The following is a 16265-nucleotide window of genomic DNA, read 5'->3' on the forward strand; positions in this document are numbered from 1 at the left end:
GCGGTATGTGTGGAGACAACCAGGCACTGCTCATCACTTGTCCAATATAGTCCAATACTGACTTAAACCCAATTGAGCATCTCTGGAGAGACCTAAAAATGGCTGTCCACCAACGTTTACCATCCAACCTGACAGAACTGGAGAGGATCTGCAAGGAGGAATGGCAGAGGATCTCCAAATCCAGGTGTGAAAACTTGTTGCATCTTTCCCAAGAAGACTCCTGGCTGTATGAGCTCAAAAGGGGGCTTCTACTAAATACTGAGCAAAGGGTCTGAATACTTAGGACCAGGTGATATTTCAGTTTTTCTTTTTTAATAAATCTGCAACAATTTCAAAAATTTTTTTTTTTTGTCTGTCAATATGGGGTGCTGTGTGTACATTAATGAGGAAAAAATAATTTAAATGATTTTAGCAAATGGCTGCAATATAACAGAGTGAAAATTGAAGGGGTCTGAATACTTTCCGTACCCACTGTATAAAGGTTTTTCTTTTGATAGTCATAATTGTTGGAACCTTGTTCTGGTGAAATGTTTCATGTTTGACAACTGTACAAAATTTACCACTCATTTTTAAATAAATTTGCATCCATTGTTTTAAACAAAACATTGTTGTGGTTTGTTTTATTAAAAACAACTTCACCCTAACAAACAGTGAATTCAACACCTCATGAAGAACATATTTAGTTGAGTCCAATTAAGTATTTAAGTTGGCATCATAATGATGGACGAAATTTTAATTTGAGTTTATATAGAAATTTGGTTTGAGCTAAATACATTTTTTGCTTTTATTCAAGTTTTTAAAAAGGTTAAAACAAACTCAAATGAATTAAGTTTTCTCAAATACTTTTTAAAGTTTGAAAGAACTCAATTCAATTGCTTGTTACCTTGTGACCTAATTTATTTAGGTTGATCCAACAAAATATTTTTTACAGTGCATTTTCCGTCGCTGCGCTGAAAGGATTTTCAGGACGGATGACGATAACATCATCCGGCCGTCAGCTTCAAAGTGTTTGGCCAACGTCTAAGCCTTATATACTGGCTGCCCCACATGCCGGTCTTCTCTGGTCTCCAAACAAGGAAAGTAAAGGACTCAACCACAACCCCAAAAAAACAAGAATAGTACAATGCCTACCCTTGCAGTTGTTCCCTTCATTTTACAAACTGCTAAACTAGTGGTTCCTAAATGCAGCGCCTAGCCCCTGTGTGCCAAACTTGGCCGGCACAAGTGAATGAATCCATTAAATAATTTCTTGTACAGAGACAGTGACATTAACCTTAATATTTTAACAAACTTATCATAACAATTCCGAACATCGCACCAGTCCATTACTTGCTTCTTCAGGATCCAGATTATTAATACAACAGCCAGCACTGAGAAACCCCGGGGTTTGGACATTTGCCAACCACTGCCAAGGACCCTTCCGGCGAGGTCGGTTTTTTTGTATAGTTGTGGGGAAGCGAGATTTCACCCCAGCCAATATGCAACGTTTGCCGACTTTATTAGCTTTTGGACACGTCCATCATTTTCATTTCAACTACCGCTTATCATTTCATCTGTGTTTGTGTTTGTTCAGTTAGTGTTTAGGGGTGAAGGAGGGGTCTGTAAATATTTGCATATTTGTGTCTTATATAATAGTTAGTCACTGGTGTCATTGGGGCAGTGGTGTTTTGTGCACACCCACACACACACACATATATATATATATATATATATATATATATATATATATATATATATATATATATATATATATTAGACATTAAGCCCGTTACAATAACGGGCGCTAGAACAGTAGTGCATAAACATTAGTATGAACAATTTATATTCAATGGCAAGGGACCTTTAATGTAGCTGTAATATACGTCACTGTATTGTGTGCCTTTAATTTTCTCTCTCAGTAATACTGGTTTGTATTTCCTTAAAATGCTTGTAATATTGTATGACAGTAATACAGTGGAACCTCGGCTCATGACCATAATTCGTTCCAAAACTCTGGCTCTAACCCGATTTGGTCGTGTACCCAAGTAATTTCTCCCATAGGATTGTATGTAAATACAATTAATCCATTCCGGACCGTATGAACTGTATGTAAATATATATTTTTTTACGTTTTTAAGCACAAATATAGTTAATTATACCACTGAATGCACAGTGTAATAGTAAACTAAATGTGAAAACATTGAATAACACTAAGGAAACTATGAACAACTGAGGAAAATTAAGACTGGAAGATATCGCGCTATAGCCTTACAACCCGCTCGCTAAAAACACCTTTTTTAATGAGTTTTAAGCACAGGGAAAAAAATGAACATTTGAAAAATCCGTAATCTAATAAACAACCAAGAAAAGAAAATGCGCCCGCATGCGCCTGTGTGTGTGTGTGCGTCCCGCGCGCGCCTGTGTGTGTGTGTGCGTCCCGCGCGCGCCTGTGTGTGGTGTGCGTCCCGCGTGCGCCTGTGTGTGCGTGCGTGTGTCTGTCGCGTGGGCGCCTGTGTGTGTGCGTGTGTCTGTCGTGCACGCGCCTGTGTGTGCGTGTCTGTCTCTCATGCGCCTATGTGTGTGTCTGCACAGGAAATGCACAGGAAGAGACTGAACACGTGCCGTGTGACCCCGCTCATGCACACTTCACCAGAAGACACACACACGGACACCTGGACACACATAGGGCTTTAATTAAAGAGGATATATATACTGTATACATATACATATACAGTGCACCGGGAAAGTATTCACAGCGCATCACTTTTTCCACATTTTGTTATGTTACAGCCTTATTTCAAAATAGATTCAATTAATTTTTTCTGTAGAATTCTAAACACAACACCCCATAATGACAACGTGAAAAAAGTTTACTTGAGGTTTTTGCAAATTTATTAAAAATAAAAAAACTGAGAAAGCACATGTCCATAAGTATTCACAGCTATTGCCATGAAGCTCCAAATTGAGCTCAGGTCCATCCTGTTTCCCTTGATCATCCTTGAGATGTTTCTGCAGCTTCATTGAAGTCCACCTGTGTTAAATTCAGTTGACTGGACATGATTTGGAAAGGCACACACCTGTCTATAGAAGGTCCCACAGTTGACAGTTCATGTCAGAGCACAAACCAAGCATGAGGTCAAAGGAATTGTCTGTAGACCTCCGAGACAGGATTGTCTCGAGGCACAAATCTGGGGAAGTTAACAGAAACATTTCTGCTGCTTTGAAGGTCCCAATGAGCACAGTGGCCTCCATCATCCGTAAGTGGAGGAAGTTCGAAAACACCAGGACTCTTCCTAGAGCTGGCCGGACATCTAAACTGAACGATCGGGGAGAAGGGCCTTAGTCAGGGAGATGACCAAGAACCCGATGGTCACTTTGTCAGAGCTCCAGAGGTCCTCTGTGGAGAGAGGAGAACCTTCCAGAAGGACAACCATCTCTGCAGCAATCCACCAATGAGGCCTGTATGGTAGAGTGGCCAGAAGGAAGCCACTTCTTAGTAAAAGGCACATGGCAGCCCGCCTGGAGTTTGCCAAAAGGCACCTGAAGGACTCTCTGACCATGAGAAACAAAATTCTCTGGTCTGATGAGACAAAGATTGAACTCTTTGGTGTGAATGCCAGGCGTCACGTTTGGAGGAAACCAGGCACCGCTCATCATCAGGCCAATACCATCCCTACTGTGAAGCATGGTGGTGGAACTGGGAGACTAGTCAGGATAAAGGTAAGCAATTGACTGCAGCAATGGACAGAGACATCCTGGATGAAAACCTGCTCCAGAGCGCTCTTGACCTCAGACTGGGGCGACGGTTCATCTTTCAGCTGGACAACGATCCTAAGCACACAGCCAAGATATCAAAGGAGTGGCTTCAGGACAACTATGTGATATTTCCGTTTTTTTTATTTTTAAAAAATTTTCAAAAACCTCAAGTAAACTTTTTTCATGTTGTCATTATGGTGTGTTGTATGTAGAATTCTGAGGAAAAAAATGAATTTAATCCATTTTGGAATAAGGCTGTAACATAAGAAAATGTGGAAAAAGTAATGTGCTGTGAATACTTTCTGATGTGTATATATATATATATATATATATATATATATATATATATATATATATATATATATATATATATATATATATATATATATATATATATATATATATACTGCTCAAAAGAATTAAAGGAACACTTTTTAATCAGAGTATAGCATAAAGTCAATGAAACTTATGGGATATTAATCTGGTCAGTTAAGTAGCAGAGGGGGTTGTTAATCAATTTCAGCTGCTGTGGTGTTAATGAAATTAACAACAGATGCACTAGAGGGGCAACAATGAGATGACCCCAAAACAGGAATGAAGGGTTTAACAGGTGGAGGCCACTGACATTTTTCCCTCCTCATCTTTTCTGACTGTTTCTTCACTAGTTTCACATTTGGCTACAGTCAGTGTCACTACTGGTAGCATGAGGCGATACCAGGACCCTACAGAGGTTGCACAGGTAGTCCAACTTCTCCAGGATGGCACATCAATACGTGTCATTGCCAGAAGGTTTGCTGTGTCTCCCTGCACAGTCTCAAGGGCATGGAGGAGATTCTGGGAGACAAGCAGTTACTATAGGAGAGCTGGAGAGGGCCATAGAAGGTCCATAACCCATCAGCAGGACCAGTATCTTCTCCTTTGGGCAAGGAGGAACAGGATGAGCACTGCCAGAGCCCTACAAAATGACCTCCAGCAGGCCACTGGTGTGAATGTCTCTGACCAAACAACCAGAAAGACTTCATGAGGGTGACCCAAGGGCCCCATGTCCTCTAATGGGCCCTGAGCTCACTGCCCAGCAGCACGCAGCTCGATTGGCATTCGCCATAGAATACCAGAATTGGCAGATGCACCACTGGTGCCCTGTGCTTTTTACAAATGAGAGCAGGTTCACCCTGAGCACGTGACAGAAGTGAAAGGGTCTGGAGAAGCCATGGAGAACATTATGCTGCCTGTAAAATCATTCAGCATGAGCAGTTTGGTGGTGGGTTAATGATTGTCTGGGGAGGCATATCCATGGAGGGTCACACAGACCACTACAGGCTTGACAAAGGCACCTTGGCTGCCATTAGGTATCAGGATGAAATCCTTGAACCCATTGTCAGACCCTATGCTGGTACAGTGGCTCCTGGTGCACGACAATTCCTGGCCTCATGTGGTGAGAGTATGCAGGCAGTTCCTGGAGGATGAAGGAATTGATACCATTGACTGGCCACCACACTTTCCTGACCTAAATCCAATAGAACACCTCTGGGACATTATGTTTTGGTCCATCCAATGCCACCAGGTTGCACCTCAGACTGTCCAGGAGCTCAGTGATGCCCTGGTCCAGATCTGGGAGGAGATCCCCACAACACCATCTGTCATCTCATTAGAAGCAATGCACTGATGTTGTCAGGCATGTATACAAGAACACAGGGGCCATACAAAGTGCTGCGTACAATTTGGAGTTGCTGCAATTCAATTTTGACAAAATGGACTAGCCTGCCACATCATTTTTTCACTCTGATTTTTGGGGCGTCTTTGAATTCAGGGCTCTGTAGGTTGATAATTTTCATTTCCATCAAACGATGTGTCATCCTTTCGTTCCTAACACATTACCCAGTCTATTTCAGTATAGATATCCAGGAAGATTTTTTTTTCCCATTGAGATCTGATGTGTTTTCAAAGTGTTCCTTTAATTTTTTTGAGCAGTTTATATATATATATATATATATATATATATATATATATATATATATATATATATATATATATATATATAATTGAATATTCATCTGTCCTCTGTAAGGTGTATGGCTTATTACTAGATCAAGGAGCCTCAGGTTATCTAATGAATAGTCTTGGTAGTGTAGTGGACGGTCTGGGTAAGCGGTTGGTCGTTATAGCAGTTTCAATTCAGGCAAACTCTGGTCTCCATTACACGGGATCAGTGGAATGATGATTCCCTGAAATTTGCAAAAAACATAGCGGTTCAGATAAATGGCCAATGCACATAACATCTCATGCCACAGTTATACCCTGATTTGTTCTAAATAATGACATTCTCTATTGGGTATTCGGGCATTAGGGTGTCCGGATGTTGTTGAAACTTCTGCAGTCTTACCAGTGGCAGATCTGTGAATTAGCATACACACCAACCTCCTGGGAGTCCACTAGAGGACTGAAAAAGCTTTTTAGCACATTAAGCTCTGATTCAATAGGCCGGGGATTAATGAGGAGGATTGACAGTATTGTACTTCCTTCCCGGATTGTCAACTGTGTCTAATACCTAAAAAGGGCCGCTCTCTGGTGGTCCCCATTTCCCCTTATTGATGTTCCCTTTCAGCAAATTGAGTTCCATTTGGTAGGACCCCTAGAGCCCTCAGATTGACAACGTAAATATATTATTGTCCTTGTGGTACCCTGAAGTTGTCCCTCTTCATTCAGCCAATACAAAACCAATCACACAAGAATTGGTAGTGGTCTCTGCGAGAGTATGGCATCTCTAAGGAAGTCTTAACAGACCAAGGGATAAAGCATTTAAACTCCTTGGCGTATCATCCTCAAACCGATGGTTTAGTGGAGAAGTTCAACCAGACCCTAAAAGAAAGGCTATGCAAGTTGGCCAGCAAGAAAGGAGAAGCCTGGGATCTGTTAATTCCCCTCGTATTATCTACCTATTGGAATGTCCCCCAAGCCTCCACAGGCCTTTCACTCTTATATGTCTGACAATATTGTGGACATTCTAAAACAAAGCTGGGAGGAAGAGGCCATTCCATCCACAAATATACTACAATATATTTGAAAATATTTGATTTTATCATGCAGTTATCAGTACGACTGGAAAACATTGTCCCGTCCATCAAGAACACATGGAAAATGTGCAAGCAGCACAGGCCCATAAATGTGTCCATGGTAAGGCCCTTCAGGAATTTCCGCCCCAAATATTGCGTCATGATCTTAGCGCCCACCTCACGTTCTAAATTGTTGGCTCTTTGGAAAGGCACTTACAAAGTTAATCAAGTAGCCTCTTCCACTCCTTATTTGGTAAAACAACCAAAACGTAAACTGAGCAAATGGTTATACGACTTTAACCTGCTCTGGAAGGATAAGGACGCCAGTCACTCCGCCGGACAGCCCAGTTCTTTCTTTGCTCGAAAAACAACCCTTAACTTTGGAACCCAATTTGAGGGCCCATCAACAACAGGAGATGGAAGCAGTTATCCTGTCTCTGCCCAAGGTGGTAAGTGAGAACCCATTACGGACCTCTGTGATCGTGCATGACATTGTGACAGAACCCATGCTGATTATCAGAGGACACCCATAGCGGCTCCCCGCTGCAAAACGGGCAGAGGTGGAACTTAAAATCAATCACATGCTGGACTTAAGTATTAAATAGGAGTGTCATAGTCCTTGGTCCAGCCCTATTGTCTTGGTCCCTAAGCCTGACAGGAGTTGAAGGTTTTGCAATAACTTCAATTAGGTTACACAGGTTTTTTTTTGCTTATCCGATGCTGCAAGTGGACAACCTCCTCGAGTGACTCGACAGACTTTCACCATACTCGACATGACAAAATGATACTGGCAAGTTCCTTTATTGGCTAAGATCAAGTCTGCATTTACCCATCCTTAGTGGACACTGGCAATCCCGTGTCCTTCCATTTGTGTTACGCAGGGTCTCTGCACCCTTCTAGCCTCTGGTGGATAGAATGCTTTGCCTCTATAATTCCTATTGTGCTGCCTACCTGGATGATGTTATCATCCATTCCAGCACGTGGAAGGATCACCTAGAGCAGGTTCAAGCACTACTCCTTACACTAGTTATGGAGCATGTTTGTTTGGACTGACTGAAGCCAAAGATTTAGGCTACCTGGTGGGCAGGGGAAAGGTGAAGCCACAGTGTTCAGAAGTTGATAACTGGCCCAAGAGGCAAGTCCAAGCCTTTCTCAGACTGGCAGGGTACTACCGCTGGTTTGGGTTCTATTTCACTGAGAGAGCAGCGCCCCTTGACCAATCTGACACAAAAGAAGGCCGTAAACAGTGCATTGTGGGATGTAAAAGCAAGCACTGCATTTAGTGACCTAAAGCAGACCCTGATGTTGGCACCAGTGTTAAAAGATCTCGACTTTTCTTTACTTTTTATCCTACATACAGATGTTTCAAACATAGGACTTGGTGCCGTGTTGAGCAAGAGAATCCCATTATGTTCCTGAGCCAGAAACGGTTGGACTGGGAAACCAGGTGTTTGACAGTGGAGCAGGAGGCTTTGACGATCAAATGGGTGATTACGCATTGGTGATATTTCCTCCTAGGCTGTGAGTTCACCCTGGTTAATGACCATTCACCCTTTTCACCAGGATTCAAACTCATCTCTCCATACTTATGCCAATGCTTTTTCTCCAGTTCACAACCTCTTAGTTTGGGCCGGCCGACCCAATGGGTCTGGACATTCGTGTCACACAAATGGGAGGCACGTGTGTGACATGGGCTCAAATAATTGCAATTACATGCCAGACCAGGGGATGGCAGTGTTAACTAACCCTTTGTTCTCTTTCCTCTGCAGACAAGCTGGAGGACATCCCACCTGAGTTGAAGAACATTATTCCTGGGTCCAGTCATTCTGACATCACTTCCAGTTATGGCCCTTATGACATCACTTCCTCCAGTTCAACTATGTAGCTGCCATTTTGTTCAGTTTTACTCAGTTCTGTATCGGACTCTAACCTGTAAAGACGCATTTCTTTGCAAATACCTGCTTTTTCAATAATTTAGGGTGGCTAGCCCAAAAAATTTTTCTGTTTCTGTGTTCCTTATTTCCACATTAGCTATCTGACTTTCACATCCGTTTCACTCTCTGTCTATCACAGACGTGCTATTCACCTGTCTCTTCTATAAAATTTAAGAAAAGCAGATAAGAATTTCACTGGACGCTGTTTGCAGGGCAGTACATCTACTAGTACTCTTTATAGTGCCTTTCACTTCTGCCCCTCTCTAAAAATGTAAAAATAGTTTGTTATGAGTAATAAAATGCATCACATTTGTCATTCCAACAGATGGCACATCATAGACATTAGCACTACTTTTATGAACCTCATACCAAATGGCATATAACAGAGACATAGGAATATGATGAATATCCAGACACACACACGCACACTTGTCATTTATTTAAGATGGATATCCGTAATAAAATATTAGCATGACTTCAGACTATCATCTTATATTGATTTATGATCATAATGTATATGTGAAAAAAGGGAGCCCTTTGTTATTTATTATCACACTTATTTTCAATGTTATATATACTTAATATAAAAAATAGAATTAGGATGTTCACATATGATAATATTTATTTTCATGCATGCAAATGAAAACAACTATTCACAAGTAAAATAATTTTGCATGTTTGTCAGACATGCAGGGAAGAATTTCACTGGCTCTGCACGAAGGACCGTACAACAGCTACTACCGTATATGTATTATATAGTGCCTTTCCCATTTCTCTGTCTGTTTGGCCAATTTAAAAGCCACAGTGACACCAAAGATCTTCAAAGAGCTACAGTAGTCAGTCATTCCATCTCAAACGTGATGCATCCAAGCCAGAACGGTGGGGGCTGAAGCCTTTGCCAGCAGCTCTGGGTTAAAGTACGGTATTAGATTGATGCCACCCCTGCTTGGCGTTGGGCTGTTCGAGCAAACTACGGGTGACAAAAACAATTGGGCTTTTGAGAGATGAATGAGAACAAAACAATTGAGCTTGTGAAACGTTAAAAGCATGGGATTAAGGTGCCATCTAGCGGCCAGATTGTTATACGACATACAAATAATATCCGTTTTGCAGGTTGTCAGAAATGTATGAAATAATTCTGTTTTGCGAATAAAACAATTGAATTTGGGGAGAGTCGAGCTTGCGAAACGTTTGAAACATTAAGCTACAGTGCCATCTAGCGGTCAGATTGTTCTCCGACGTGAATATATGAATAAAAGTTTGTCAGGAAAAGCAGTTTATGAGTAATGTATCGAACAATTTTCTGTTATCCCGAGAGGGAAATCTGGTTTTAGTAGGTTTTACAGACGAGACGTGCTAAATATATACATGCTACATACATACGGGACATTTTAATGTATAATTCGTTTTTCTACATATATGTTTTTGTCCACGTATTATATGATAGTAGCAATTTTATTATCGTAAAACATGGGGTGCAGACACAAGCAAAGTTAAACTGGGCGTCGGGGCCTCTGACCCCAGTAGATTTTCGTTCTTTTCCATCGCACTTTTCGGCAGCTTGATCAACATTGTAACCGCTGGAATTGTAACACATCATCGAGTTACAGTTAAAGTTAAAAGTTACATACGGTAAACACGACATCATAATTTAATAACTAAATGCAAAAAAAAAAAAACACCTAAAATCAAACACAATCGGACACGGATTGTTTCAAGGACAACCGCGACAGAAAAGACAGGCACACGCATCAATAAAAGGAAACTTCCACTTTTCCAATGATGAGCCGCCGGTTCTTCTCTCCGCTGACATCGCAGTGCCGTTGTGTGTGAGAAACGCAGCGAGCAAAACAAGAGTGGGGTGAAAAAATGAAAAGAATTCCGCACTTCACCAGCGGTGGAGTTTAAGGAGCGGCCAGAGGGGCCTGAACACCTTGACGGATCCGACATAAAAGTCAATAAATCCCCTTTATTCCCTCAGCTAATGAGAATATCTTAATAACTGGTGACACTGCATTCAGATACACTGGTGCGCTACTGTATACGTAAAAAATGCAGTTAATCGTTAGGATTCGCCATTGTCCGGAAACGCACGGTTAACATGGCCGTTTCTGGGCATAGGCTCTCCGGGCAAGGGACTAGAGTGCCCACTAGTGGTCAGGGCGCATTACTGCATCCTTCAATAAAGATTCCTATCTTTATTTTGTTTAGAATGTAGTGAAAAGTCAAGCAAAATTATACCTTTCATTAGCTAACTAAAATGATTACAATATGCAAGCTTTCGAGGCAACTCAGGCCCCTTCTTCAGGCAAGATGTAATCATTTTCTTTGTAATTGTCTGGACCAGAACACGAAGACATGTTTATGCTGTGCGCCTCAGCAGCGCCTGCACTCTGCACAACACAATCTGTCTGCTGCTTCAGAGACTTGTGCAGGCAGCGTGCCAGACATCTCGTGCGCGTGATCGTGAGGCAGAGACGCTTTAAGTCCTGCAGTGAGCTGCTGGCTGCCAGGACCAGGCGTCAGGTTTCGCCCACTGGTCTTCCAACCTGCCAGACAGACACACAACTGGGTCCGAGTCCCCGCCTCCTTTTCTCCAAGCGTGAGGGGCGAATTGTAAGTGACAGCCAACCAAAGTTCAGTGAGTGACCAACTCCATGCAGATTCCACCTGTCATCGCCCCGCTGCCAGCTTGGCTTGTTCCTCCTGTCGGGTGGTATAAGGTGGAGACCGAGAGTGAGCCTGAGGAGAGGGGGACGTGGAGGCAGGAGCACTGGCCCTGGCAGGGAAACTGTAGCCAAGAAACAACCAGGGGGACATCATGCAGGGACACGTTATAGCGCTACACAAGCACAGTGCCAGTTGTCCCTCCCAACTAAAAAAATGCCCTGAGTGGTTACGCTGATGGTGATGGGAAAGCACTGGCACAAGAAATGGATATTTCCTAACGCTAACATATCCATACTGGAACGGTTATTCTTGCAAGAAACTCTTTACATGAAATACATTGGAATACACGTAGAGCCATCAGAGATACAGTCGCCAGGAGCGTCTGCAGAATGAAACGTCTCGAAAGTGAAGCTCATAAAAAATAACTTGAGGGCTACAATGTCACAAGACCAGCCATCTCAAAGGCCTTCATTGATGAGCATCGCCAGAGACGCGTCTAGGAATGTGCGATATGGTGAGGTGACGTGAGGAATGATTCTGCTGCCAGAAAGTCAAGGCGTGTCTGACTTTAAAAAGAATGTTATTTCTAATGTTAAGTCCCTCCATTTAATAGCGATGAGTTTCTAATATTATTCATTTGCCGTGCTTCTCTTTACTTTATGAAGTGTGTGCATCAGTTATTTACATGCAAAGTGGTTCTTTTCTGTTAATGTATTGTACTATATACGTTATGAATGTTTTCATACATACAAAATTTAAATGAAAAATAGTTCTAATGTTATATTATTAATGTCTTTTTATTATTCTATTGACATGTATTTTGGTTGAAAAAAATAAGTGATAATCTGTGTTAGTAGCATATTATATGTGTGTCTGTGATGTGTGTGTGTGGAGGTTACAAATTTTAGTTTTGAAACGGCCCTGAGGACATTCTTGTTTAAAAATAATTTCAAATAAAACAGTTCATCTGATATAAATTCTACTCATTTATTTTCAAATATACATAAATAATATTAACCAGGTTTGTTTTTTGTAAGGACCCTCAGTCAGACCTTCCTTATCTCGGTGTATTTTTGTACTTACATAACGAGTCATTCTCAAACTGTCTTTCTTGCAAAGCCCCGTTTTAGAAATACTCGTAGCTGTCACGTTTCTCGTCTCCTTTTCTTAGTTGATCTTTCCTGCTTACCCTCATTAAATGAACAGACAGTTCGCCCCTCAGAGCGGTCACTTCTACACGGTCTTCGTCTGGACGGATCAGTCCGATGCCGTGACGTGCTGATTGCTCAATAAAGCCGCACGAGCAGAAGGAGTGCCACTGATTTCCCGCGCTCTATTCTCGCGCCTTCTCCCTAATGAGTCACGTGCACGCCGCCGCCGATGATTTAAACCCGCTCGCGCGCTTTCTTGTTCATGTCGTGTTCCTGTTTAGCGCATTCACAGCATGGCGCGTTTGGATTGCTGGAGTCTTTTCGGGCTGGTCGTGAGCGTGTCGGTCGCTCAGTTTGTGTTTGGGGACCTACATGTGACTAAGAAATGCGACGGCGACAAGTCGGTGACTCTATCATTTGCAGGCTCTCCGACCGCTTTTCTCCAGAGTGAGTGCGGCGTGTTCTCGACCACTGGGACTTGTCAGCGCCTGCGTCTTCAAGTAAATATCGTCCACTTTTCTCTTTCTCAGATACGAGAGGCGGACTGGTGAAAGTGACCAACAATCTCCTAGGAGTCGTCCTCCGTGAAATCTCTGGCCGCACCACGCTAACGGTGCCCTTGTCTTCCTCATACGGTTATGCGGCAGAGCAGGTGACTACCGCCGTTGGTTGCCGATTTTAATCAAGCGGTGTATCTTGTATTGGTTTTAACCTCTCCTGTTGTCTTTAGGGCTCCCAGTATGTCGTGACCATTGCCTTTGGATCTCGATCAAATGTGAAAATCTTCACATGCCCTAAACCAGGTAGGTTTCTCTTCTGTGTTGGCACACTTAGAAGATGGGAGAGACACTCCATGTGCTTTTGACCATCGCAGCTCGCCGATCTGGGAGTGTTGCTGAGAGATGTGCAGTTGCAGCCAGTGAGAAGCTCTCTTGTGGAGGGTCTTCATCCATCACTCAAGCAGACTGTGAAGCCAACAACTGTTGCTACGATTCAAGCAGCAGCACCAGTCCATGCTACTATGCCAATGATGGTGAGTGGTTGTGGGGTGTGAATGAGCAAAGGTGGCTGCTGCTGGATATTCATGCTTGTTTGCTTTGATCAGTGACTGTGCAGTGCACCCTGGATGGGCAGTTTGTGGTGGTGGTGTCTGAAAATGTGACCCTTCCTCCCCTGGATCTTGGGTCCATCCAGTTGGTGGACAGCAGTTCCTCCAGCTGCAGCCCTGTGGCCAGCCTGACCAGTTTTGTCATGTACCAGTTTCCAGTCCGTGCATGTGGCAGCACAGTTCAGGTGAGACTCCATCTGGGGGATGCTCAGTAGCTAGAGAGCAAACTGCTACTAATGTTGGATCACTTGCCAGATATTGTCTGGTTAAATATGGACTTAGTCTGATTGCCAAAGCAGCATGAGATCTATCTGCATTTTGTAAAGGGTGAGGTTTGGTTCATGTTTAGTTTTAAATACTTTGCTCTAAAGTACAATATTGATTGCTGACCTAAAAATGTGATGCAACAACCCTTTGGTAGCCAGCAGTGATTCATGTCCCTGTTTCAGGTGGCTGGTGGCAATGTGACCTACCAGAACACCATGTCTGCTGCCATCACTGTGAGGACTGGTCCAGAGGGCTCCATCACCAGGGACAGTGTCTACAAGTAAGGCTTCTGAACCTGCTTCCTCTAACCCTAAATGTGCTCTACCTGCTATGATGTGGTGTTTCTCTCCTCAGGTTGTTCTTCCAGTGCACCTACTCGGGAAGCCAGGATGTGCAAGTGGAGGCTGAGGTGTATACTGTGGCGCCACCTCTTCCAGTAGTAGAGCAAGGGCCATTTGACCTGGAATTGGTCATTGCAACAGGTATTGTAGAGCAGTGAACGGCAACCTTTTTAAGTTGTGGTGCACCAAGTCTTTTTTTTTTTTCCCCCCGTCGTGCATCTGAGGGACTCCCCATAAAGTTGTGATGACGTAAAATTAACTGTTTATTGGTGATTGTCCATAGATTGCAAGTTTGATTTCTTATGTCTTTCAAAAGATAAATCTTATGTGATCATTGAGATTGGTTTTCAGCACAGACTGATGCAAGGATCAGTTTACAAAAGACAGGCACGCATTTCCTTGTCACTTATCCTAAGTCTCTCGCATTTTTTTTTAGACTTCATTTCCAGATCTGTACAGTGAGCGAGATCTAACGACTAAAGTCTCACAAGATGTGTTTTTGACACCGCTGGTCTTCTGATGAATGGTTAACAGTGAAAATTTTAACTTGCATTCAAAATTTGTTCAATCTGGGTTTTTTTTTTTTTTTTAATATAAACTTTTTAATTGGCCAAAAACACTAGCAATTAAATATTTTACAAAAGTTTTCGTGGCGCACTGGTTGCCTGACAATGCTGTAAAGGGTGGAGTCCCTAATGGTTTGGTTTGCTGATCATTCCCAAAATGGCTTTAATGTTCATAAATAGCCTGGTGGATTGTTGGTGTGATGCTTCTAGGTAACAACCCCCACCCCTCATTTCCATGGCCAGATTCCTCCTATGGCTCCTACTATGTGGATGCTGACTACCCAGTGACCAAAACTCTGAGGGATCCTGTGGCTGTGGAAGTGCACATCGTGAACAGGACTGACCCTAACCTTGTGCTGACTCTTGGGGACTGCTGGGTCACCCCTGGACCTTCTGCTTCCAGCCAGCCCCATTGGAGCCTTCTGGTGAATGGGTAGGTGCCCACTTTGTGAGGGTGCATGGGCAAAATTAGCTGTTCAGTGCTTACTGGTGGTCTGCTTTGCCCAGATGCCCATACACAGGGGACAACTATTTGACCAGCTTGGTGACTGTGGACAGCACATCTGGAGTGGCCTACCCAAGTCATTACAAGAGATTTGTGTTTGAGATGTTTGCATTTGTGGACCCTGCAGCTCAGCAAGCCTTGGCTGAAAAGGTGGAAATATTGGAGTTTAATCTTGTGGTTCATGAAATTCTCTAGGCCCTCCATTCTGGAGAGTAGCTGATTCCATTGTCCTGCAATACAACTGAGGGAGAATTGTAGGTGTCTGGTTTTGGGTCTTCTATGAACTTTTTCTTTTCTGTAGATCTTCATCTACTGTGTTGCTGCTGCATGCTATCCCTCTGCCACAGACCCCTGTACTCAGAGCTGCCCTGCAAGAAGTGAGTAGCCTACTTCAAACACTGACTAGTGGCTTAGTAGAACATTGACTCCATGTTTCTAATGGATAGACTCTCATTTTAACAAGAGGTTAAGCAGTTGGTTTTCCAAAGATGGCCCCTAATGACTTATTTGAACTTCTCCTACTACTCTTGTATGAAGGATCTGGCAGAGCTGCTGACAAGTTTGCTGACCTGGGTTTCTCAAGGAAGAATGTGCTCCTTCACAGTGGTGCAGTTGTGGTGAAGGCTGACAGACTGGAGACATCCATGTTGGAGCAGAAAGGTATGCCATCTTGGCCCTAATGCCAAATTGGACCACAATGCTGCTTGTGGGATTTTTTTTAAGTCCTTTTTGTCTTCATCCTTCACTGTATGGCATGGAGAGTAAATGTCCTTTGTCTTCCTCCCATAGCCCATCTTCCCACTGGATACCTGGTGCTGGGAACTGCGGCTGCTTTATTGATGCTGGTGCTGGTTTTGGCTGTACTTGCAGTGAGGGGGTTCAACTGGCAAAAAGTGAATCTGAAATTTTAATAAATCTTTGCTATTTGACTGGCA

The 16265-nt window shown here is 42.9% G+C and overlaps 1 protein-coding gene across 1 annotated transcript; it reads left to right on the top strand.

The window, feature by feature from the left end:
- The first annotated feature begins 12793 nt into the window (after nucleotides 1-12793).
- LOC120528264 (zona pellucida sperm-binding protein 4-like) lies at nucleotides 12794-16265 on the top strand. The gene is made up of 12 exons (XM_039752393.1): nucleotides 12794-12990; nucleotides 13074-13195; nucleotides 13274-13346; nucleotides 13418-13576; nucleotides 13649-13836; nucleotides 14101-14198; nucleotides 14273-14400; nucleotides 15069-15258; nucleotides 15333-15480; nucleotides 15632-15707; nucleotides 15868-15990; nucleotides 16120-16265. Exons 1-12 carry the CDS (start codon nucleotides 12837-12839, stop codon nucleotides 16239-16241), a joined length of 1581 nt encoding a protein of 526 aa, XP_039608327.1. The 5' UTR covers nucleotides 12794-12836; the 3' UTR covers nucleotides 16242-16265.

Source organism: Polypterus senegalus, chromosome 4, assembly GCF_016835505.1.
Source record: "Polypterus senegalus isolate Bchr_013 chromosome 4, ASM1683550v1, whole genome shotgun sequence".
NCBI lineage: Eukaryota > Metazoa > Chordata > Cladistia > Polypteriformes > Polypteridae > Polypterus > Polypterus senegalus.

Excerpts from the sequence above, each read along its gene's own strand:
- LOC120528264 (XM_039752393.1), top strand. The coding sequence starts at position 12,837 with ATGGCGCGTTTGGATTGCTGGAGTCTTTTCGGGCTGGTCGTGAGCGTG. Across the intron at positions 14,199-14,272 it reads ACCAGGGACAGTGTCTACAA|GTTGTTCTTCCAGTGCACCT; the intron begins GTAAGGCTTCTG and ends TTCTCTCCTCAG. Across the intron at positions 14,401-15,068 it reads GGAATTGGTCATTGCAACAG|ATTCCTCCTATGGCTCCTAC; the intron begins GTATTGTAGAGC and ends TTCCATGGCCAG.